Below are 25,623 nucleotides of genomic sequence, written 5' to 3' on the forward strand. Positions count from 1 at the left end.
GACTTGACAGTGACTTTGAGAGAGTCTCCTCAAACTTCCTGGGCTACTTTGCTGTGAAGTGGAAGTCCAGGCCCCATTAATGTTTCTTCTTCCTCTGCTATTGCTGCTGGCAACCTATGAGGTAGGTGAAGAGTCATAATTAATAGCACCCGGCCCTTTAAATCTGGTCTCCATAGCACCTCCGCAATGCCATTATTGTGTATGTGCTGCCTGTGGGGACGCTGGCTGGTGCTCTCAAAGGAGGACTCTAAGGGAGGCCTGCTGAAGCCTGCCACCACCACCAGGCTTTCTGTAATCGGATCTGCATAGGGGCCTCAGGGAGTGCAGCATGAAAACACCTATTTTCATGCACTCCCAACCAACACACTGAACAGTCTATACTCTTGCTGAGAAAGACCCATGAGGGACTGAAAATTCTTTTTCTACGTGACACTGAGAAGACAGTCACATGGTTTGGGTAAGTCTCACTAAACAACCACTCTCCTGTCCACCCAGCCCTCTGAGGAAACTCATTTCTGCTAAGGCAGAGGTGAGTATCCTGAACACAGTGTATGAGACAGATGAGTATGGATTTCAGTAACTGGATATATACTGAGAGGCAATTTTGACATATTTTACAGGAATGCAACCTTTTGTACGTATTAGAATGATCAGAAAGTTCAGCACTCCAAACCTAAACGGAGTATTAAAAATGCTTCACAATTGACTTTTTTCCTTCTTACAATCAATGAATACATGTTGCTACATTATTATGAATTAAAGCCCGTGGTTTACGTTAGGATTCACCTTTGTGTTTTATATTTGATGGGTTTTGACAAATGCATGATGTCATATGCCCACCCTTACAGTATCATACAGAAGAGTTTCACTGCCCTTAAAAGTCTCTTGTGCTCCATCTGGTCATCCTTCCTGCCCTCCTTCCCAGCTCTGACAACCACTGATCATTTTACGGTCTCCATAGTTTCACACAGCTTTTTCAGACTGGCTTCTTCACTTAACAGTATGCACTTAAGTTTCCTCCGTTTGTTCGTGGCCTGATAGCTCATTACTTTTTATCGCTGAATAATATTCCCTTGTATAGAGGTACTATGGTTTGTTCATTTGCCTATTGAAGAATGTCTTGGTTGTTTCCAATTTTGGCAATTATGAATAAAGCTGCTACTAACATTCATGTATAGGTTCTCGTGTGGACATAAGTTTTCATATCCCTTTGGTAAATGCCTGGGAGCATGATTGTTAGATCATATGGTAAGACTATGCTTAGCTTTGTAAGAGCTGCCAAGTGATGTTTCAAAGTAGCCTTATCATTTTGCATTCCCACCAGCAATGAATGAGAGTTCCTGTTGCTCCACATCCTCACCAGCATTTGGTGGTGTTGGTGTTTAGGATTTTAGCTATTCTAATAGGTTTGTAGTGGTATCTCATGGTTGTTTTAATCTGCAATTCCCTAATGACATATGATGTTAGCATCTTTTCACATACTTGTTTGCTATCTGTATATCTTCTTTTGTGAGGTGTCTGTTGGGGTCCGCATGTTTCCTAAACAAAGGAATGAACACACAAGACAACACAACACAAGACAAACATGGCGGCTGCCCCGAATGGCGCGCTCTGCTTTATTTTATACAGTCGTTTGTGGAATGTTGCCAAGTCACAAGACACATTGTTGTTTTTCTGACCTTTCCCTGACTTTCTGGATTTTCAAGATGTTTACACATAAATAAGCCGCCAGGGTCTGCTGTTTGCAGCTGGCTCCTTTGTCCTCCCTGTTTGCAGGGAAGGAATGCCCTGCTTCGTTTGCAAGAGCAGGACTTATCGGGAACGCCTCGTTTGCGAGCACGTAGTCCTCTACAGGTGTCTGTTCAGATCTTTTGCCCATTTAAAAAATTGAATTTTCTTTTTGTTAAATTTTAAGACTTCCTTGTATATTTTGGATAACAGCCTTTACCAGATATGTGTTTCGCAAAGATTATCTCCTAGTCTGTGGCTTGTCTTTTCATTGTCTTAACAGGACTTTTCACAGAGCAGAATTGAAAAAATATAATGAAATTCGACTAGTCAATTTCTTCTTTCATGAATTATGCCTTTGGTGTTGTATCTAAAAAGTCATAAGCAAACCCAAGGTCACTTTTTTTTTCTATTGAATTGTCTTTGCTCCTGTGTTAATTATCAGTGGGCTATATTTGAGTGAGTGTATTTCTGAGCCTCTATTAGATTCTATTGATTTATTTGTGTATTCTTCTGCCAGTTCCACAGTCTTGATGGTTGTAGCTTTGCAGTATATCTTTAAGCCTGTAGTGTCGGTCCTCTGACTTTGTTCTTTAAGATTGTGTTATTTTGGGTCTTTTGCCTTTCCACAGAAACTTCAGAATCAGTTTGTCAACATGTACAAAATAATTTGTTGGAGTTTTGATTGGGATTGCGCTGAATCTACAGATCAGGCTGAGAAGAACTGTCATTTTAACATTATTGAGTCTTCCAGTCCACAAACATGAAATATCTCTCCATTTATTTAGATTTTCTTTGATTTATTTTATCAGAATTTTATTGTTTTCCTTATATACATTTTGAATATATTTTGTTAGATTTATACATAACTCTGTCTCTCTTTTTGGATGCTAATGTAAAATGTATTGTGTTTTAAATTAAATTCCCATTGTTAACTGCTGGTATATAGGAAAGCTACTGACTTAACATTTTATTTTATTTTAAATTTTAATGTACGTATTTATTTATTTTGAGACTAGGTTATGATACTGGCTAATTTTTGTATTTTTTGTAGAGACAAGATTTTCGCCATGTTGCCCAGGCTGGTCTCAAACTCCTGGGCTCAAGTGATCTGCCCACTCTGGCCTCCCAAAATTCTGGTATTACGGGCATGAGCCACCATGCCTGGCCGCAACTGACTTTTGTATATCAGTCTACCTTTTAAATCCCCTCTTTGCCTTTTTCTTTCATTGATTTCTTATGTCTCTTGAAAGAGAAAATACTCAGGGTTTGGAAAAAATATGAAATTAAATATTTAAAAAATTAATAGACTTTATTTTTTAGTTTCTAGAAAATCGAGCCAACAGTGTGGAGAATCCCTATGTGCCCCTCAACAGTTCCCTCTACTATTAATCTCTTCCATTAGTGTGATACATTTGTTGCAAATTTAAAATTTAAGTTTAATGCAGTAAGTAGATATTGAGTGCTTTTAGACATGCACAAGAAATGTTCCCTGCCCCCATGAAGTTCACAATCCCACTGAGAAGGTGGGAAAAAAATGCTGCCATATGAGTAATTACTACAAAATAGTGCACAATTTGGTTTTAACGTGTGTCCTCCTCAGCAAGGAGGAAGGCTCTGGAAGTAAGGTAGGAATGGGAGAGGTGCAGGTAGATTACAGGCAAAGTCCAAGCAGAAGGAAAGGCCTGTGCAAGGTTACAGAGGCAGGAATGATAGAGGGAGGGGCTTTATCACATATCACATTGGGCAGAGGTGGGAAGTGACTTTGAAGAGCAAACAGGACAGGGTCATTGTATTAGGGTGCTTTAGAGGGATAGAACTAATAGGATAAATGAAGGGGAGTTTATTAGGAGAGTTGACTCACATGATCACAATAGACAGTCTGCAAGCTGAGAAACAAGGAAGCCAGTCCGAGTCCCAAAACCTGAAAAGTAGGAAAGCCAGCCAGGTGCAGTGGTTCACATCTGTAATTCCAGCACTTTGGGAGGCCGAGGCAGGCAGATCACCTGAGATAGGAGTTTGAGACCAGAATGGCTGACATGGTGAAACCCTGTCTCTGCTAAAAATACAAAAATTAGCCAGGTGTGGTGGTGCATGCCTGTAATCCCAGCTACTCTGGAGGCTGAGGCAGGAGAATCGCTTGAACCTGGGAGGCAGAGGTTGCAGTGAGCCGAGATTGTGTCACTGCACTCCAGCCTGGACAACAGGATTTTTTTTTTTTTTTTTTTTAAAGCAAAGCAAAGAAAAAAGAAGTAAAAAGAAGAAAAAGCAGGGAAACCGATAGTACAGCCTTCAGTCTGTAGCCAAGCCCAAGGGCCCCTGGCAAATCACTGCTGTAAGTCCAAGAATCCAAAAGCTGAAGAAGCCAGAGGCTAATGTTCAAGGGCAGGAAGCATCCAGCATGGGGGCAATGATGGAGCCCAGAAAACTTAGCCAGTCTAGTCTTTCCATGTTCTTCTGCCTGCTTTTATTCTGGCTGTGCTGGCAGCTGATTAGATGGTGCCCACCCGGACTGAGAGTGGGTCTGCCTCTCCCAGCCCATGGACTCAAATGTTAATCTCCTTTGACAACACCCTTACTGACACACCCAGGAATAATACTTTGCATCCTTTAATCCAATCGGGTTGACACTCAGTATTAACCATCACAGTCCTTCATGTTGCTGTGAGGAATCAAAACTTGATAAGAGGCTTAGAGTTGAGTTTCTGAGCAGATCTTTAGGATCTGGTTTTCCCAGGACCATTGGTGTTTGGCTTCACATATATCTTAAGGCAGATACTCTGCACCATTTGCTTCTTTGAATAAAAATTAAAGGCTCATGCCAAGGAGAAGCACTGCATTTCTGGGGGAAAGCTACCAAATGGTTACCCCGGCTTTTTCATTTGCCACAAGGGTAGAATTTTGTGTATGCACATAGGAAGAAAGCAAACAGCTTAGGAGGTCACAAATAGCAACACGGACCCTACAGGGAAATTGCCCTGAGTTCTCCAAGCGCGTTGCCTGGGTTGAACTCACTCTCCTTGAAGGCCTTTGTCATTTCTGGTGGTCAGGAAAACCCTGTGGGGAGGAAAGCAATGAGGGAACTGAATGAACCCTATTGCTTTAATCGCTTCTCACTACTAGGGGAAGAGCAAGGTGGGCACAGAATTTTTCTTTCTTGGTCTTAGTTACCTTATCTCAACAGGCCTCTCTAGATTTATGTGGAATTGCTTATTCGTGTCATCAGTGAGACTGCAGGGACACGAGAAAGTTTTGTTAGTGAAAGGACATATACACAACTTTGATCACACCTGCCCTACAAACATCACCTGCCTTCACAATCTCTCTAGGCATCTGCCCCTTCTCTGTTGTTTTTTTGCCCCCACCCCTACGGTTGCCACCCGAGTTCAGACTGCCCGCTTGACTGCAAGAGTGCAAGAGCAGCCACAAACTCCCTGGCTCTCGTCCCTCTCACAGTCACTGCGTTCAAAACATCAGAGGCAGCTTAGATCCATTCTTTTCCCACATAGTGTCTCATTCCTTCTCTGAAGCACCACTTCCTTTATTTTTTTAATTTTTTTTGAGATGGAGTCTTGCTCTGTCTCCCAGGCTGGAATGCAGTGGCACTATCTCAGCTTACTGCAACCTCCGCCTCCCGGGTTCAAGTGATTCTCCTGTCTTAGCCTCCTGAGTAGCTGGGATTCCAGGTGCCCACCACCATGCCTGGCTAATTTTTGTATTTTTAGTAGAGACAAGGTTTTGCAATGTTGGCGAGGCTGGCCACGAACTCCTGACCTCAAGTGATCTGCCCACCTCGGCCCAAAGTGCTGGGACTACAGACGTGAGCCACTGCATCCTCTGCACCATTTCCTTTTGGTTCCTAACCTGCCCCAGGACCTCCGCACCTTCCCTGAAACTCCCCCATATATTCTGCATCAAGTCTGGACTCTTGGGCCTGGATTTCAAGGTGTTCCCTCTCAAAACCTACCAGCCTGTCCCGTGCCTTAGTCCGCTGTTGCTCATTTTACCCTGGGCCTGGTATTTTTTCCTCCTCCTCCCTCCAAAGAATAATTTAAGTTCTACCTTCTCTATACAGGGTTACCACTTTGAGCACATAAAATATCAGATAGTTGGTTAAATTTTAATTTCAGATAATTAAAAAAATGTTTAAAAATGTAGGACATATACTAAAAATTATTATTTGTATAACATTTAAATTTAACCTATATTTTACCTGTCAACCTTATGTCTACAAAGCCTGTTCTTAATGACCCAATTTTCTTTGATCTCCTTTTTTTCAGTTTCTAAAACACCCGATTTAGTCTTTAATTCAGTATTTCATTCTATGCTATCTTATACTTATTAATTTTATATACAATATTAACACTTATTAAGCAATTATTCAACATCAGGCACTGTGCTAAATTCTTTTCATACCGTAACTTACATTCTTATAAGATTCATGACGAAGTAAGTAGTACTATAATACCCATTTCATAAATGAGGGAGCTGAGTCTTTGAGAGGTTATTTTATTTAAGGTTCCAAAGCTAATTAAGAACTTGAATGTTGATCTGTCTGCAGGGTGACCAACTTGTTTCAGTTTTCGTGGCACGGCTCTGTTTTATGTTTTTGTTTTTGTTTATTTTTTGAGATGGAGTTTTGCTCCTGTCACCCAGGCTGGAGTGCAATGGCTTGATCTCAGCTCACTGCAACCTCCGCTTCCTGGGTTCAAGCCATTCTCCTGCCTCAGACTCCAGAGTAGCTGGGATTACAGGCACCCGCCACCAGACCCAGCTATTTTTTTTTTATTTTTAGTAGAGACGGGGTTTCACTATGTTAGCCAGACTGGTTTCAAACTCCTAACCTCAGGCGATCCACCCACCTTGGCTTCCCAAAGTGCTGGGATTACAGGTATGAGCCACCACACTCCGCCAGCACTGCTCTGTTTTTAAACTGAGTCCCACATCCCAGGAACCCCCTCAGTCCTGGGCAAGCCATAATGTCTGACTTTAACATTGGGATTCTATCTTCTCATTTTTCATGGGTTTTAATTGTGTTCTCTCCCTATGGACTAGACTATGGACTCCCTAAGGAAAGGGACATGTCTTATGGTATTTACTCATACTGAGAATTACTCAGTAAGTGCTTGACAAGTCAGCAGTAGGAAGTCCCTTCACAGGCCAAATCTCTTTTCTAGGGTCTCTTTGTTTTTGTTTATTTGTTTTTGCTTTTGTTTTGAGACAGGGTCTCACTCTGTCACCCAGGCTAGAGTGCAGTGGTGAGATCTTGTCTCATAGCAACCTCCACCTCCTGGGCTCAAGTGATCCTCTAGCCTCAACCTCCTGAGTAGCTGGGACTACAGACACATGCCACCATGCCCAGCTGATTTTTTTTTTTTGGTAGCAACAGGGTTTTGCTATGTTGCCCAGGCTGGTCTCAAACTCCTGTGCTCAAGTATCCACCTGCCTCGGCCTCCCAAAGTGCTGGGATTACAGGTGTGAGCCACCGTGCCCAGCCTCTGGGGTCTCTTTGGATTGTAGGAGCTGAGGACTGTGTGGAGCTCATGCTTGGGAGTGGCCAGTCTCAGATTCAGCTGAGACCTGAGGATGACTAGAGGCCTTTGCAATAGAGGCACACACGTTTTCATGATGCCACTGGATTCTGTTTGCAAAGATGCTAGGCAATTGCTATGAGCAACAATGCCTCTCAATTGCTGAAAATGCAACTCCCTGGTAGGTAGGTGTGTGGCGTATCACTTGACAAGCTGAGCCTTGAGAGGCATCCTGCTGTGAAGTCTGAGTTAGGGTATGGGTGAGGCTGGAGAAACAGAAGCCAGGGTGCTAGGAGGAGCAGGGTGCAAGTGCGCAGCAAGCCAGTCAGCACCTTGCTGGACGGGACAGCACCCTAGGAAGCCATGTAGCTGTTGTTTCTTTGCTGGGACTCCACTTTTGTCCAGTGAACATGTATCCAAAAGATTATATATTACATTATTATATAATAACCAAGTGGTTAAAATGATGATATGTGGGTATTGTTAGGCTGCAATGTGTTTAATGAGGTGTGATAGGAAAGGCAGAAACGACAGATTTCCGTCCCCTAAGGGTGTGTGGCTAACTTGTCTCAATTTCATTTTAAATGCAGGTTGGTATTGAGCACACATTAAATATAAGAACTTTTTTTTTTTTGTAAAGAAGTCATTTGTAAAAAATCATTTGCTATTTTAAAGAAATCTAAGTTGAATTGGTAAAAGAATCTCAAGGTAACGATCTTTTCTGTTGCTAAATCTGACTTCAAAGTGCTTGAAGTTTTTTTTTTTTTTTTTTTTTTTTTTGGAGACAGTCTTGCTCTGTCGCCCAGGCTGGAGTGCAGTGGTGCAATCTCGCATCACTGCAAGCTCCGCCTCCTGGGTCCACGCCATTCTCCTGCCTCCACGCCATTCTCCTGCCTCACCACGCCGGCTAATTTTTGTATTTTTAGTAGAGATGGGGTTTCACCGTGTTAGCCAGGATGGTCTTGATCTCCTGACCTTGTGATCCGCCCACCTTGGCCTCCCAAAGTGCTGAGATTACAGGCGTGAGCCACTCGCCCGGCCTGAAATTTTTTATATGCTTTTAATGTTCAGGTTTTTTCTTTAAGAGAATGTAACAGACATGGAGCACAAAGGTTAGGCAGGAATTTCCATTTTGAACCTTGCTGACAGACTCCTCAGTCTTTCTCTCTTTAGAAACCCATGCTGGCTTTTCCTTGTTCCCAGAGGACAGCCTCTCCACCTCAGTGTGACATTCAAGGCTATTTCTGGCCTAGTCTGGCTCCAGCCTGCCTTTCCAGCTCATCTCCTGCCCGTGTCTTACCATGGGTCTACTCCAGCTAGACTGCTAGGGACTAAATGTTTGTGTACCCCCAAATCATGTTGAAACCTAGTCCCCATTGTGAGGGGTTTTTGGAGGTGGGGCCTTTGGAATTAAGTGTCTTTATAAAAGAGACTTCAGAGAGCTCCTTTTTCCTTCCCCCATGTGAGGCTACACTGAGAAATGGCTGTCTATGCACCAGGCAGAGGGCCCTTGCCAGCCATTGAATCTGCCAGTGCCTTGATCTTGGGCTTCCCAGAGTCTAGAACCATGAGAAATAAACCTCTGTTGTTTATAAGCCACTTGGTCTATGGTATTCCGTGATAGCAGCCTGAATGGACTGACACAGACAGGCTCTTCAATTGCCATCATCTAAATACACCCTGAACTTTTCGGCCTCTTAATATTTTGTTCTTGCAAGGTATTGTGGTTTAGCATTTAATCTATGCTTGTTTGTTTGTTTTTTGAGATGGAGCATTTAATCTTTGGATCTAGACTGCATGGGCTGAAATCTTGGTTTTTCTATTTACTATGTGATCTTGGATAAGTTACTTAACTGCTCTATGACCTGATTTCTCCAACTGGAAAAAAATGAAACCAAAATGATATTTATCTTATAGGAGTCAAAGAATGAAAGTACTTAGAACAACGCACACCACATAGTTTAAGTACTCAGTAAATGCTAGCTCCTTATTTCCATAAGTAGATCTCATCACCCTCCTCACTTAGCTCAAAATATGTCTTTTCCTTGAAGACTCTCCGGACCACCCCATCCTGCAATGTGTTTTCCATCTTGAGAAATCCCAGTACTGGCACTGTTCTTTGGTGGGTGGGTGGTTTCTGTTCTCATGCTTGTGTCTTATGATCACAGCTATTCATTGAGCACTCACTTTGAGTCAGGCTTGTATGACTCTTGGAGGCAGGTATTCCTCATCTCACTTTACAGAGGAACCAACTGAGGCTCAGGGAGGTTAAGCGGCTTGCTAGGGTTGCAGAGAGAGGTGATTCTGGGGTTCCAATTCAGGTTCCCCACCCCTTGCAACCATGACGCTCTCTATTTTACTAGGAAACAAGGAGTGAATCTTGCACTTGATTCCAGCTTCCATACTGCTTTTCAAGTAGAAGGTACTCAACATATTGCTGATGATTTGATGGGTCAGTATGCAAACTGTTGCCCTTGTAAGTGCCACCCAGTGCCTTCTGGTTGTGATGATCTTGATGATGATAAAGATATTGCATGATATATTTTGATGGACCTTAAAAAGTTAGACAGTAGCTTATTCTTCTTGTGTTGAACTAGATGTGAATTCAAAAAGCAATTCTCATTTATTTTTTACCTTAACTATCCCCTGCTGTTTCAAATATGATTAGGTGGAGAATGTCAGAAAGAATCTTATTATGAATGCCGCTTTTGTCACAAAGGAGACTTTCTCATGACTTAGTACCAACTAATTAGTCTGTCAGTGGCTTTCTTTGGCGAGGTGAGTCATCTGATCCATTGTTGACAAGGTGCAAGCTGCTTTCTCCCTACTCTGTGGCAGCTCCAGTGGGTCTGACATTTTCTCAACTCCTAATCAAGATGTTATTAAAGCTTCTGATGGTTTACAGCAGCCAACTGGGATGAGAGTGGATTGGTTTTGTAAACAGCTGTCGGGAAGACAACGCAGTGGTACTTTAGTGATATGTAAACACCTCAGATTTTCCTGTGCGTGTGCGTGTGATACACAGGCAGCTTCTGTGTGATTTCTAAATTCCTGGGACATGACAGTCTATCTTTTAAAAATTTTTTAAATTTTTATTTATTTATTTATTTTGATGGAGTCTTGCTCTGTCGCCCAGGCTGGAGTGCAGTGGCGCAATCTTGGCTCACTGCAAGCTCCGCCTCCTGGGTTCACACCGTTCTGCCTCAGCCTCCTGAGTAGCTGGGACTACAGGTGTCTGTCACCACGCCCTGCTAATTTTTTTGTATTTTTTAGTCGAGACGGGGTTTTACCATGTTGGTCAGTCTGGTCTCAAACTCCTGACTTTGTGATCCACCTGCCTCAGCTTCCCAAAGTGCTGGGATTATAGGCATGAGCCACCACGCCTGGCTGAGACTGAAATTTTTTTTAGAGATGGGGTCTCACTATGCTGCCCAGGCTGGAGTGCAGTGGCTATTCACAGGCACAGTCACAGCTCACTACATCCTCTATCTCCTGGGCTCAAGTGAGCCTCCTGTCTCAGCCTCCGAAGTAGCTGAGACTACAAGCACATGCTGCTGCACCTGACTCTGAGACTGAAATCTTGAAAAACCCTGGCCCATTCAATCAACACACATTTACTGAATTAGTACTATGTGCTAGATACTATTCTAGGTACTTAGGACATAGCAGTGACAGAAATAGATGACAATTCCTGCCCTCTTGGAGTTGCTTGCTTGCTTGCTTGCTTGCTTGCTTGCTTTCTTTCTTTCTTTCTTTCTTTCTTTCTTTCTTTCTTTCTTTCTTTCTTTCTTTCTTTCTTTCTTTCTTTCTTTTTTTTAAAGCTTTCTATTATGGAAAACATTTCAAATTGCTAAAAAGAAGAAAGAATAATATACAGTAGTCCCCCACCTCCTTATCCACAGGGGATATGTTCTAAGATTCCCAGTGGATGCCCGAACCAAATCCTATATATACTATGTTTTTTCCTAAACTTGCATACCTATGATAAAGTTTAATTTGTAAATTAGGCACAGGAAGAGATTAATAATAACTAATGATGAAATATAACAATTTTACCAGCATCACTACTTTTGTGCTTTGTGACCATCATTAAGCAGAACAGGAGTTACTTGAACACAAGCACTGTGATGGGTTGACAGTCGATCTGATCACTGGGCTGGCTACTAACTGACTAATGGATAAGGAGCATGTACAGTGTGGAGTGTGGAAGCCCTGGACAAAGGGATGATTCAGATCCCAGGCAGGAGGGAGCAGGATGGTGTGAGATTTCATCATGCTACTGAGAATGGTGTGCAATTTAAAACTTATGAATTGTTTACTTCTGGAATTTTCCACTTAATATTTTCAGACCATAGTTGATGGCAGGTAACTAAAACTATAGAAAGTGAAACTGCCAATAAGAGAAGACTACCGTACCCACCATTCAGCTTTAATAATGATCAATATTTTATCATCCTTTTTACATCTATGCCTCCACCACACACTTATTTTTAAGGGAGTGCTTTAAAGCAAATCCCAGACCTCAAACATTTTTCATATATACTTCAGTATGGATGTCTAACACACAAGAATTTTTAATAGAAACATGACCATCATGTCATGATCATCATACCTCCCAGAATGAACACAACTGTAAAATATAATTTAAAATCCAGTCCAGGTTAAATTTCCCCCATTTGTCTCAGAAATATTTTCACATTTGTTTGTCTGAATCCAGATCCAAAGGAAGTCTGGACATTGCAGGCTGTGGATGGAGCTCTCATGTCTCTTCCGGTCTATAACCATTCCCCTCAGCTACTTTTTGGTTGTCAGAATTGGGCTATTTGCTCTGTTAGAAATTCCCACATTTTGGCCTTGGACGATTGCATTCTCATGGTGTTTTTAAAAAATGATTTTTATTATGCTTACATTTTCTATAAAATAATAGTTATTTCTAGAGGCTTGGTCAGAGTCAGTTTCAGTGGTGGGTGCTGGGAAGATTGTTGGACTGACATCCTTACGGTAACTGGCTTATGCTATTTTTGTGCCAAAGATGCTTCTAGAGGTGTCTTATTGGTCAAAAATTTGGGGGGGTGGCTGGTATCCAAAACTTAGTTCTTGTGCCACAGTGGCAGTTTTCATCCTGATGCCGTAACATTCCTTTCATTCCATCTTCCTTTATGTAGGCTTTAAGAAGACTTACTTTATTTTAAAAAAAGTTAAAAATTAATGCATAATAATTGCATATATTCATGAGGTACACAGTGATGTTGCAACACATATAATGTATAGTGATCATATCACAGTCATTAGCATATCCATCATCTCAAACATTCACTGTTTCTTTGTGTTGAGAACATTCAATATCCTTCTTGTAGCTATTTGAAACCATATAATATATTATTTTTAACTATAGTTATCCTACAGAGTTATAGAGCACTAGAACATATGCCTCCAATCTAGCTGTAATTATAAAGAAGACTTTGCATCATGTGATGTCTGCGAGTGGCAGCAACTGGAGGGTCTGGGGAGCAGGTCCCCATGTAGGAACATGCAAATTCCTTTGTTAGTATCTTCTCAGGAAGTAGGGCTAAGAAAAGGGAAAAGAAATTTATGGAATAGGGCCAGGCCTGATAGCTCATGCCTGTAATCCAGCACTTTGGGAGGCCGAGGTGGGCGGATCACTTGAAGTCAGGAGTTCAAGACCAGCATGGCCGTCATGGCGAAACCACGTCTCTACTAAAAATACAAAAATTAGCCAGCCATGGTGGTGTGCATCTGTAATCCCAGTTACTCAGGAGGCTGAGGCAGGAGATTCGCTTGAACCGAGGAGGCAGAGGTTGCAGTGAGCTGAGATCGTGCCACTGCATTCCAGCCTGGGTGACAGAACAAGATTCTGTCTCAAAAAAAAAAAAAAAAAAAAAAAGAATAAACATAGAATAGCATGAAACTAAGCTAGGTCAATTGAATTGAAATATGTGAGGGGGTCTTTAGGGTTTAATGTTGCAAAAGGTATCTAGGTGATTCTAATGTACAACCATGAACACGAAACCCCATTCAGATAATAAGGCTCGTGTGGCTCAGTGGAGTCCTCTTCAGTTTGTGGTCTACTTCAGCAGGCAGTCCCCACCTGCAACCTTGACAAAGGAGACAGATTGGAGGAGGGCAAGCCCAGGTAGAAGCAGTTGGAGTTTCCTGGGGTCTCCAGTGGCTACTGATTTGTAAGGATTTCTATGGTACGTGAATTTACTCAATAAATGATATCATAAACTTTTTGAAGAATGAAGACAGGGAGTTTGGTTTGGAGAATCCAGAAATATGATAGGAAGAAAGGATGACTCCAGTGAGTAAAAAGAAGAATAGTTGCCATTTACTGACATAGGGAAGGTTATGGAGAAGGGTTCCATTTTGAACATGTTCTATTTGTGATATGTAATGTATGCTGTAGAATGGATGTTGAGTAGGCAGTTGGATATACATCTGAGGTTCAGGGCTGGAGATAGAAATTTGGGAATCATGAAAACAGACATGATATTTGTTTATTTATTATTATTATTTGAGATGGAGTCTCACTCTGTCCCCTAGGCTGGAGTGCCGTGGCATGATCTCAGCTCACTGCAACTTCCACCTCCCGAGTTCCAGCAAGAAACTGACTTCCTGGAAACTGCATGAAGAAAGTGCTTATAGAACCATTGTAAGGGTTTCTCTGAGGCATATCCAGGAGGGTGATTGCTGAGTCATAAATCACACTGCTAATTTTTTTCACTAAACACTGCCAGGTTGATCTGCAGAATATATTTACCAGTTTAAATTCCCATCAGCAGTGGATCTTTCCCCACATCTTTGCCAATATTTAGGATTATCTTTCTGATTTTTGCCATGCTGGTGGGTAAAGCAGTGGTGTGTTGAAAACAGTTCATGAGAGCTGATAAAGCACATTTTTTCCCAACTTCTTTGGTGACCTTGAACTACACTGGTAGCTGGAAACTGGCAGTACCCAGAGTATTTGCACCAAGGAAATTGGCAAACACTGTACATTAGGACTTTTCCTTCCCTGGAGAGCTGGTTTTAAAACATAGACCAGCATATTGGTAGCTATGGGGTGTGTCACACTCTTTACATTCCCACTCTCTGATTACAAGTGGGGTTGAGTATCTCTTTAATGCTTACTTGCCATTCTGGCTTTTCCTTCTGTGAATTGCCTATTCTTATACTTTTTGCATTTTTATATTGGCTTTAAAAAATATTTTATATTGACTTCTTTTTGATTTGTGAAAAGTTCCTCATGCATTTCAGATATTAATCCCTAGTTGCTTTTGAACATACCACATGTCTTCTTCCAATTTGTTAGCCATCTGTTAATTTTTTCTATGGTATTCTTAAGAGAACCCGTAATTGTGATGCAGTCAAGTCCTACAATTTTTTTTGCTTCAAGGATTGTGCTTTTGCAAACCTGTTTTACGAAGTAAATTCCTAACCCACATTATAGAGATAGTCTCCTGCATTTTCTTTTGTATCATATGTAGGTCTTCCATTTATCTGGAGTTCACCTTTGTATATGGTACAACATGGGGCTCCCAATTTTATTTTTTCTTGATAAATTAAAGCCAGTTTCCCCAATGCCATCTTCTAAATAATTGATATTTTTCTCATTGATCTGTGGTACCACCTTTGTGTAAATGGAGGTCCCATTTATACATGGGTCTGCTCCCGAGTTCTTCATTCTGTTTCCTATTTGCTCTATGTATTCCTATACCAGTACCATAATATTTTTATTACTATGTGGCAATGACATAATATCTGGCATGGCAGGTCTTCTCTGGTTTTTCAAAATTGACTTCACTGTTTAAAATGTATTTCTCGTTATATATTTTATAAGTTTGTTGAGTTCTCAAAAAATTTAGTTTCTGCTGGAATTTTGGTTGTGATAACATTTACTTTGGAGACTAAATGGATATTTTTACAATGTAAAGTCATCCTATCCATGCTATATCTCTTCACTTATTCAATCTTTTATGTCCTTAAATTGAGTTTTAAAATTTTCTCCTTAAAGTTCTTGCAAGTTGTTGGGTTAATTCCTGGATACTATGCTTTAGAGTTTGTTAAACTTTATTGTTATTGTGAATGGTTTCTTATTGTCTGTTACATTTCCCAGTTGCTTACTGCTGATGTAGACAAAACTATTGATTTTTAGAAACTGATCTTGTACTTGGCAACCTTGCTGAGCTAACATTACTTCTAATACTTTGTTGATTCTGTTAGGCTTTTGATGCTGATGATCATATCTGTAAATATCGCAGACAGGAAGATTTTAGGGACTCTGCCCAGTGCTCTGATCTTTTGCATTTAAGCACTTCTACTAGTTGAACTCCAATCTGGTGCCCCAATTCTGACAGTTGGGTGTCTCTCACGGTCCTAAGGGCTAGGCCCCCTATACACTCACAATTTAGAAACTGATGATATTCTACCCCATATCCAGTCCATGTAAAAGCAGTGACCTTGTCTTCTTTTGCTATTTCCTCTAACCGTTTTATCATGGTGGGGGTCCTGAAAGCTGCTGACAGATCTCCATGCTGCCAAGTGTCTGAATTTCTGCATGCTGCTCTATGCAGCCATTCTGGGTGTTTAATGCCCCCAAAGACAGCCTGTGTAGGTTAGCAAAGTAGTGAATCAACACAGGCCTTCAGATCAGACAGACTTAGGTTTGAATCTTATTTCTGCCCCTGGCTACATGGAGCAAGTCACGCAGCCTCCCAGAGTCTGTTTCTTCATTTGTAAAGTGAAGACAAGTAAGCTCTCCATAGGCCAAGTGCCTTTACAGTGGTCAGTGAGTAATGCCCCTTCTCCACACCGTGATGTTGACCAGTAAGTCGATCACCTCCTGACACTGTGGATTATTGCTACACTTTTCAGGAACTTTGTGTCTCCAGATATAATTGAATCTCAGCAGCTACAGTTGGTCCACATCCCCATGTGCCTTCCCACCCCAATGAATAGTTCAAGTTCCAAGTTCTGGCCGCGTATCATTGTCCAGTCTCACTCTTGTTAACTGGGCAATACCTGGTTCTAAAGCTTGTATGTCATGAGGTACTCTAGGAAGCATGACTCTAACGAGCACTTGCATTCTTGATGATGGTGTAAAGGAGTAACGTCAGATTTTTGAACAAAGGCCACTAAGTGAGTGGGAGACTCTGGTGGCTTGGTATCCTGGGAATTTGCCTATGTATTCCGGTGTTTGGGTGTAGCAGATAAAGCCAGTGGCCTGACTGGTTCTAACAGAGATCTTTATTATAGCTAATAACAACTCGGCCATGCCTTGTCACTGACTAATAGTGGTATTTCAGAGGGATAATTTAAATCACCAGTAAAAGTGAACTGTATACCTTTGGAAACTTCACCAATAGCTCCTCTGTTACACACAGATCTTTATGACTTTCTGAGGTTCAGTGACAATCGGCCTCATTTATAGGTGCTTGAAGCCAACCAAGGGCAGATTGCCTTTCTTCTTTTAACCAGCTAAAGAGATGGGTGGGTCAGACAAGAAGAGGGTATGATGAAAGCAGGGAAAGGGAGGCGGACTCTTCAGAGGGAGGAGGAAGTATCTGTGTTACACATTATCTCTGAGAGCACTCACAGATGCTGAGCCTGCAGAGACAGAGAAACTGGCAGCTGACCAGGCTTGGGGATGGTCACGTATTTAAATATTGTGGGTTTTAGTCAACAGTGTGCGCCACCCGATTCAACAATGTGATGTGACTGCTCCTAGCAACTATTTTGATATGGTGAATTTTTGTTAACGCAAGCATAGGACCTAAGAAGAGGTGGCAGTCTCTTTCCTCTCCGCACTTGGCAGGCCACCCACTCATTTCTGATAATCACATTTAAGAGAGCTCTGGACAAGCTGGGATGCATCCAAGAGAATCCCTCAACATGCTGGTGAGTGGGATTGTGACCATGTCATATCAGGAGTAGCTTAAGGGATAGGTAATGCGTGTCTTGGATAAATTGGAGTCAGACTTAAGCATTCCCAGGGCAGAAACAAAATCCAATGATGGGGAGATGCAGGGAGCTGGATTTTAGCTTCTAAGGTAGAAAGAAATTTTCCAAAAGGCTGATCAAAGATTAAATGACTGCCTTAAAAGGTAATGAGCTCCTTGTTACACCGCGAGGTGTTAAACCACCGCTTGGTGGGAAGACACTGTAAGGAGGATTCAGGCAACTGGGAAGGGGGCTTTTCCCAGCCCATGGAATCAATGATTCTAACAGGAAAAGATGCTCTGGGGTGAGGTGAGCGCTTACCTCTGCTCTTGCAGAGACAATGACAGACGTTCGTTCAACATCTGTTCCTGCTAGGCACTGTGCGCACTGAACACAGAAGTACAGCCTCTATGAAGCAGCCGCTGTAGGCCTCAGAGACAGCTGATACGATGTAACTGTTGACTCCATGTTTCAAACCTCGGCCATGGTCTTACTAGGTCTCCTCATTAAGGGGCCTTACTATGTATCCAGTAACGCTTTCTTGCTACCAGATGACAGACAGGCTGTCAGAGTTCACGACTTTAGGTGCACAGTTCACCCTGTCAGGTCCTTGGGAGACGGAGAAAGGGGGTCAGGAGAGAAGGTGGGTGAAGAGGCAGCAAAGCCGCAGGAGATATGAACTAAATTGCTCAACGTGGGTGTAGCATGGATTAGGCCTTTTACAGCAAGCCCTGCCAGCAGGGAACTGGTGGATATACTCTCGGCCACACTCAGCTGGACTCTGGGGAGCCCAAGACGGGTAAGACGCGGTCCCTGGCCCGAGCAGCTGGTGGGAGAGCCGCAGGGTGGAGATGTGAGGCCACGAGGCTGAGCACGCACGGCGTGCCGGGGCCGCCTGGCTTCGCAGCGGGGGAGGTAACACTGCGACACCCCGCAGACGCTGCTAGCCGGGGTCTCGGACCCGCGTGCGCCGGCTCTTCTGCCCGTTGGGGAGTGCGGGTGCGCGGGCGCGAGGTGAGCCAGCGCAGGCGCGCACTCCCTCCTCCGTCCCCACCGAGTTCCCGGCGCGTGCGCGGGGCCGAGGCCGAGGCCTGCGCGCCTCCCGGCCGCCTGCACTGCGCGCGCGCCCACCACGCGTGGGAGGCAGCGGGAGGGGCCCGGCGAGGTCCGGAGCGGCGCGGCGGGAGGCTCCGTGGGCAGCCACGGGAGACAGCGCCGGCGGGAGTGCGCCTCTCGGCCTTTCCTCCGCGCCCCCGCGTCCCCAGCCGGCCGCTCCGAGAGGACCCGGAGGAGGCAGGTGGGCCGGGGGCGCGCGGGGCCCCCCGGGCCGCGGGCAGGCAGGCGGCGGGGTCGGGGCCGGGGGTGGGCGGCCCCGGGAGGGTCTCGCAGAGGCGCTGGGGGCTGTGGAAGCCCCGTGGCCGCCTCCAGTGGGCACCGGTGTCACCGACCGCGGGGAGGCCTTCTCGGGGCGGTGCGGCCCACCCGGCGGGGATGGGGGCTCCTCGTGGCGGTCGCTGACTGATGGCCCAACTTTAGGATGAGCGGCGTGGGGTGTGCGGGACCCGGCGGCGGACCTGGGCTCTGGCCCACGACCCCGCGGCCGCCCCAGTAGTCCCCGCACGCGCAGTGGCTTTCCAGCGCGGCCTCTTCCCATTTCTCACTTGACTCCCCTTGCACATTAAATTGTCGAGAAATCTTTGGCCCTTGGGTCTTCAAAGTTAAACCAAATGGCTGTCCTTGCAGTCCTTGGCTACCTGAGGTCCCTTAATTCTGAACCAGCCGCACCTGGGAGGGGAAGTTGGAAGGAGCGCTGGAGCTGAGCCCGCATCCTTAAGGATTCCGTTCACGGCTTATGATGGTAGCGCTTTGAATTAGATGTCAGGCTGTTCACGTCATCCAGACGCTGGTTTTCAGCTCTGTTCTGAGACAGTGTTTTGATATAGATCAGAGGATGATGTTCTTACGGAACAGTAACTTGCTGTGTGTTCTGAGATACTAGACTGTGTTCATATTGTAGCACCGTCATCGTGTAAAACGGCACCTTTGAAAGATTTCAGTAAACACCGTCCTCCTTAGGAACATCCGCCAGCACTTAAATTGTACTTCACTTTCACTTTGACGTTTGTTGTTTGTGAATCTTGTGCACAATTTAAAGTGAGTCGTCTAAACAGCACAGGATCGGGTGGTGCGGGGCATGGAGCAAGTAGGGAGGAAAGCAGAGACTTGAACCTGGTGGAGTCTAGTTGGTCTGCGTTTTTGTGTTGGAGAACCATCCTGGTTCCAGCTTATTTTGTTATCGTAAATATGATGCATTTTTAAAATGCTTTCATCTGATACGGACTATCTGGACTGTAAGATTGAGTCTTGCTATGCATGGAATGTGTTTACTTCTGTTTTGTAGAAGATTTAGCCCATGGTATACTATTTGTAGGATTCATTTCAGACATTTTGTGTTTACCACATGCAGTCCCACCGGAAAGGGCTTTTAAAAAAGTGACCTGTGTTGTCTTTTATTGCTTATGGCAACTCCAATTTTGGCACGTATTTGAAACTAGTGATCTTTATATAAAACCGACTTCACTCTTTCTCCCTGTTCAAACCTACAAACTGGTTACTTTTAGGTTTACTGCTCCTTTGTTAATTATTTATAATGAACTATGGAGCTATGGGCTTGCTTTAGTGTGTTAACCATTATTTGTGTCTTGTTTCAGGCATTTGCATATTGTTTTCTCTTCTGGAGAGTGATCTGCACTGTTTTCCTTCAGTGCTGTTTAGAAGAGCTTTAGGAAACCAGGAACATGTTCTTTTTGCATTGCCCAATATGGTAGCACTAGCCACACATAGCTTTTGAGCGCTTGAATGGGGCTAGAGCAGTGGAAGAACTGAAATTTTAATTTTTAAAAATTTTCTTTTCCTTTTTTCTCTCTCTTTTTTTTGAGACAGAGTCTCGCTCTGTTGCCCAGGCTGGAGTGCAGTGGCCTGATCTCGGCTCACTGCAGCCTCTGCCTCCCAGGTTCAAGCAATTCTCCTGCCTGAGTCTCCCAATCTGCTGGGATTACAGGCACCTGCCACCACACCCTGTTAATTTTTGCTGTGGGGTTTCACCATATTGGCCAGGGTGGTCTCAAACTCCTGACCTGAGGTGATCTGCCCATCTTGGCCTCCCAAAGTGTTGGGATTACAGGCATGAGCCACTGCACCTGGCCAGTGTTTAAATTAATTTAAATAGTCACATGTGGCCAGTAGTTAGCTGGTCAGACGCTACAGCTTTAACTTATTAGTCTCCAGGAAGCCTTCATTGATCCTCTTAAATCTGTGCTCTCATAGGACTCAGCTCTCCTTGGTCATAGCACTTACTACTTTCAGCTTTCTGGTAGGAATCAGCACTAGGCTGTAATCTACATGAAGGCAAGGACAGATCTGGTTTCCTTACCATTTCATAGCTTAGAACTTAGTAAGAAAAACTGAATAAATATTTGTTGAATGCATAAATAGCTTTTTCAGGGCAAGTATTTCAATTTTGAATTATCTCTAGGGCCAGCTAAGTGTCCAATACTGTAAATACCTGTTTAGTAGATCGTACAGATGTTATGTAGGTAGCAAATAAAAAGATCATGGGAGTTATGCTTTAAATACTTACGTGGTGAGATTGGAATCTCAGGAGAATGATGACTCATAACAAAGTATTATAGGAAATTGAATGAAAGGGCCTCATGCTTCCAGCTAATGTAGACACAGCTTCGGTCTCCTATTAGTTGAACAACTCAAGGATGTTCTTGAACCATATCTCAAATCTGAAGTCTCCTGGCTTCAGTAAGTTTCTTTCATGGGGTCCAGACAGTCCTGAACCAGCCTGAAGATGCTAGTGGACATCCCCATTTATTACTGCTGTGTGTTAAAGCATGGACCAAGGAATCTTGGAAAAAAAAAATCACAAGGTGTTTGAGCTGCTAGCTTTTGCTAACAGCTAACTTGGAGTGATGAGTAGGATGAAATTCCTGTAGAAATCAGAGTTTGGGGAATTTGATTCTAGCTATTGTTAGTATCAGAGGCACCTGTTTTTTAGACAGTTGATTAGGGCCAATTTTTTTTTTTTTTTTTTGAGACAGAGTTTTGCTCTTCTTGCCCAGGCTGAACTGCAGTGGCACGATCTTGGCTTACTGCAATCTCCGCCTCCCGGGTTTTCAAGTGATTCTCCTGCCTCAGCCTCCTGAGTATGGGATTACAGGTGCCCGCCACCATGCTAATTTTTTTGTATTTTTAGTAGAGATGGGATTTTTGCCATGTTGGTCAGGCTGGTCTCGAACTCCTGACCTTGGGTGATCCACCTGCCCTGGCCTCCCAAAGTGCTGGGATTACAGGTGTGAGCTACCGTGCCTGGCAGGGCCAAATTTTTTTTTTTTTTTTGGGCTTACTTTATAATCAGTTATCACCAGTTAACCATAGTTGGATTTGGAATGGAAGTATGTACTCAGTCCAGATCAGTATACTTAGACATTTGACCAAGAGTCCAAGTGTCATAGGTCTTCAGATCCAGGAATTGCTTTTAGGAAATGAATCTGAGACTATAGGAAGTTTATAGGGATACATAGTTTCCTTTGGTAGGACAAAAGGTAGAATGTTAAGTTTTTCATGAAGATAAGGAAATGTAACTAGGGAAAAATGCAACAAAGACAAAATACAAAGAATGTTCACTGCATTGGTCAGGTAATATTGTAGCTTCTCTGGACTTGAAGTATCTAATATGTAAAAGAATGAAGCTGGTTACATCTGATTGCATGAATGTTCTTTCCACTTTGAATCTAAGCTTTGAATATTAAAAATGTGTAACACACTATTCTGGCCCCTGTGGTAACTGATAGTTGTGTAAGATACAGTTCGTATCTTTGAGGATCTCAACAGTTTACAAGGAAATGAAAGGTGCTCTGGGGATCACTTAAAACATTTTTTTTTTGAATGAGAAACTCCACCCTTTGAAAGGGAAGTCATGTGGTGACTCCTCTTAACCAACTCAGATATCCACTGAGTCACTTTGCTGAAGAATTAAGAGTATAAAAACATGTTTGAGTCCCAAACCGTAATTATAGTCAGATTAATTTTCCTAAAACAGCTTTAATCATGCTATTCTCTTTTAAAAAAAATCAGTTGTTTCCCAGTGCTCATGAAAGTAAGTGGTTTGGTCTGTGATTAGGCATTTGCTCCTCAGTATAGCCCTAAAAAGCCCTTACAGCCTCACCTCTGACTGTTTTCCTAGCCATGTCGCAAGTTCCAGCCCTACTGTTCCTTTAATGGGATCCCCTTTTACATTTATACCTATTCATCATTCCAGACTCATCGCAGATGATACCTTCTTCACCATTTATGATTCTTAGAAGCTCCCACTGCAAATGTTCCTGGTACTTATGTGATGGAGCAGATCCCATTCTGCCTCATAATCTATGGTTATTAGTGGTATTTTATTCACCTTAATAGATTGTAAGCTATCTAACAAGCACGGACCATCTGTTAACTCATTTTCATATTCACTGAAACATCTAGAATAGTGCCCTGTATGTAGTGGTTCCTTAATAAATACTTACTACTGTTTGGAATTGGTAGCATTTGAGGAAGATCACCATTGCTATATAACACTAATTCCATGAACTTGTCATTTTCCTATTTATGTGGCAAGGTTAATGTCAAAATGCTTCTGAGTATTCGGTGGTAAGTAATTTTAGCATCCAAGAAAATGTGAATATCTTAAAATAGTGACAACTAGATTAGGTTACCTAAGATCTATGTCCATATAAGCATACGATTTTTGAGGAAAAAGTAAGCCTCCTACTTTTTACCAGTTCCTGCCAGTATTAAGAAAACATGAATCAAGTTGGGAAGACAACAGTGAGCTCAATGAAATGACTGTTTTATTGTACTGGGGCACTGATGGTAAGGATAGTTATGTTAGACACAGGGTTAGTTAAGTAGAACAGAGCACACATTAAGTAATAGCTAGTATGGTGTTATCTATTACCAGATCAAGCTATCGATTGCCTATTTTTATTCTGTGCTTTTTACTGAAACAATCTAAACTCATTTTTAATTTAGTTTTATATTTTTTTGCTTACATTTTAAAAACAGGGATTCATGATACTTCAGATTGTAAAGATCTGATACAAAAGAAACTGGAAGGCTTTTAGTTTCGTAAGTTTGGTTTTATTAGCAGTTTCTCTGCTTTCTACATCATTTCTGAGATGTAGGCTAGGGTGTAGTACAAAGTCTAATTTAGAACGAATTTATTCTAAGCATTCATGTTGTCTGGGAAAAAGAGGTAATATAAGCCCCGTGCTTTAAAAGACATGGCTCCCGTCTTCAGCCAGGATAGAACTCACAGACCCTCGGACCTTGTTAAGTCGAACAATCTTAGTAAACTCTTAGATTTGTAAGAGTGACGTGATTAATTTTCAGTCAAGTTTTCTGGGATAGAAAATAATGGAAACATTTTAAGGTAGATTATTTTCATGTGATGAGCACATGGCATGAGCTATTGGATGACAAATGATGTGACTTGTGCCAGCATTGTGGGAAGTTAAAGATTCATCTACAAGGGTTAATATGCCCTTGTTTGTTACATGAGTAGGAGGATTTCACCCATTTAGATTAGCTCAGCATTTAAAAAGTGTTTTCACCTATTATAGCTTATTCCTCTTGAGCTTTGTCTAGAAAGATTACATGCGCTCCCAACTGTATAAGAGGCGGTGTGAAGCAATGTATGCCTTTTAACAACAGTTTTGCCAAAAGGAATTTTTTCCCTTTCGTAAAAGATCCTTGCTGAAAATGTCAGCAGATTTGACATCAAAGAACTTTTAGGCTTTTTGTGATTGAAGGCAGTCATTCTAGGTTGCATACAAATAAAGTAGAAACACTTTTTTTTTCTTTTTTATTATAGGTGGCTTTCTAGAAGATGACCATAGAGGACCTTCCAGATTTTCCATTAGAAGGAAATCCTTTGTTTGGAAGATACCCATTTATATTTTCTGCTTCTGATACCCCAGTTATCTTTTCCATTTCTGCAGCACCAATGCCTTCAGACTGTGGTATGTGAAGTAGCTGTGCTTATTTTCTGAGAACTGGTAACTTCTCTGTTATGCCTTTTTTGTACTCATAGTTTTTCTTAGAACCATTTTTGTGGTTCTCATAAAATTGCTAAAGTTTTCCTTTTTCAAAAATACAATTGCTTATTGCTTTTTCTGCTTCTTAAGCTAAATGCTTTATTTCTGCTGTCAGCATTTATATTATGTTAAAATGTTCATTTTAAGCATCATGATGGATTTAGAGGACTTTATTTTTAGAATGCAATGGTGCTTAGCCATCTAGCATTCTTCTGTTATTGATGTATTTATTTTGGTTAAATATACTGACGTGCTAAAAAATCCATGTACTTCGGCAAAGAGGGTAAGAGACCCTTCCCTGGAATGTGAAATGAGATTGGTTAACGTTTAAATTGGTCCATTTACATCTCCTCTGTAAAACGTTAATTTAGAAGCATTCCACTTTTCATCTATTTAGGCTTATTTCTCCAGAACCATAATAAAAGAGAACCAGGAGATAAATTTGATAGAATTGTTAAATTTCCAATTTAGAGTTTTTCAAGTAAAATGTTGGTTCACCATTTCAAATTGTCTTTGGAGGTAGAGATAATACAAATTTTAAATATTAGTAGATATAAAGTTATTGGATTGAGAATTTGTCCTTTTAGTCATACTCATTGTAGTACAGTAATTCCTCATCTCCAAGTATCTTTTGTTGTTGTTGTTGTTGTTGTATTCAGATTCTATCCCAGCTTACCTAGACCAGTTATCAGAAGTATCATATAAAACCTGTACCTTGATCCTGGGAGTTATTTGCAGGTTTTGCAATAATTGACTGGGCTTATTTTCAGATACAACAAAATCAGTTATGCAGGGGAAACCTTGAACCTTGTGCATTGTCCCTTATGTATGATACTTGTCTCACTCCATCTTGACTTCTAATTGTCTTATTTTCGTTCCTATATTGTAGCGCTTTGGGATGGAGAACAATCATACTTTATTTTTGTTTATCTCAAAAAGGCTAATATAGTCATTTGTTATTAGTTGCTCAATGATTGTTGAATAAATACATTGAATGAAAGGTGATAATGGATATTGACCCTTTGTGTAACTGAAATTAAACATTGAAACCCCATCTCTACTAAAAATACAAAACTTAGCCAGGCATGATGATGTGCACCTATAATGTCAGCTACTCAGGAGGCTGAGGCAGGAGAATCACTTGAACCAGGAGGCAGAGTTTGCAGTGTGCTGAGATCGCACCACTGCACTCCAGCCTGGGCCACAGAGTGAGACTTTGTCTCCAAAAAAAAAAAAAAAGCATTGTAATCTTAGAATTA

At 42.2% G+C, this 25,623-nt stretch overlaps 1 protein-coding gene across 9 annotated transcripts in view; it reads left to right on the plus strand.

The window, feature by feature from the left end:
• The first annotated feature begins 225 nt into the window (after positions 1-225).
• Positions 226-25,623, plus strand: part of LOC105479710 (CAP-Gly domain containing linker protein family member 4) — a 115,526-nt gene continuing 90,128 nt past the window's right edge. For 4 of the 9 annotated variants that reach the window (XM_071076452.1, XM_071076450.1, XM_011737863.2 and 1 more), the window contains exons 1-2: positions 226-457; positions 24,142-24,289. In XM_071076452.1, coding sequence (XP_070932553.1) covers positions 24,157-24,289 — 133 coding nt within the window. In that variant the 5' untranslated portion in view covers positions 226-457; positions 24,142-24,156. Of the gene's footprint in view, positions 458-13,913; positions 13,933-17,709; positions 18,231-18,262; positions 18,514-24,141; positions 24,290-25,623 lie in introns of those variants that run through there. The other 5 variants (XM_071076455.1, XM_071076451.1, XM_011737865.2 and 2 more) reach the window with 5 other exon arrangements.

Source organism: Macaca nemestrina, chromosome 13 (genome assembly GCF_043159975.1).
Source record: "Macaca nemestrina isolate mMacNem1 chromosome 13, mMacNem.hap1, whole genome shotgun sequence".
NCBI classification, from domain to species: Eukaryota; Metazoa; Chordata; class Mammalia; order Primates; family Cercopithecidae; genus Macaca; species Macaca nemestrina.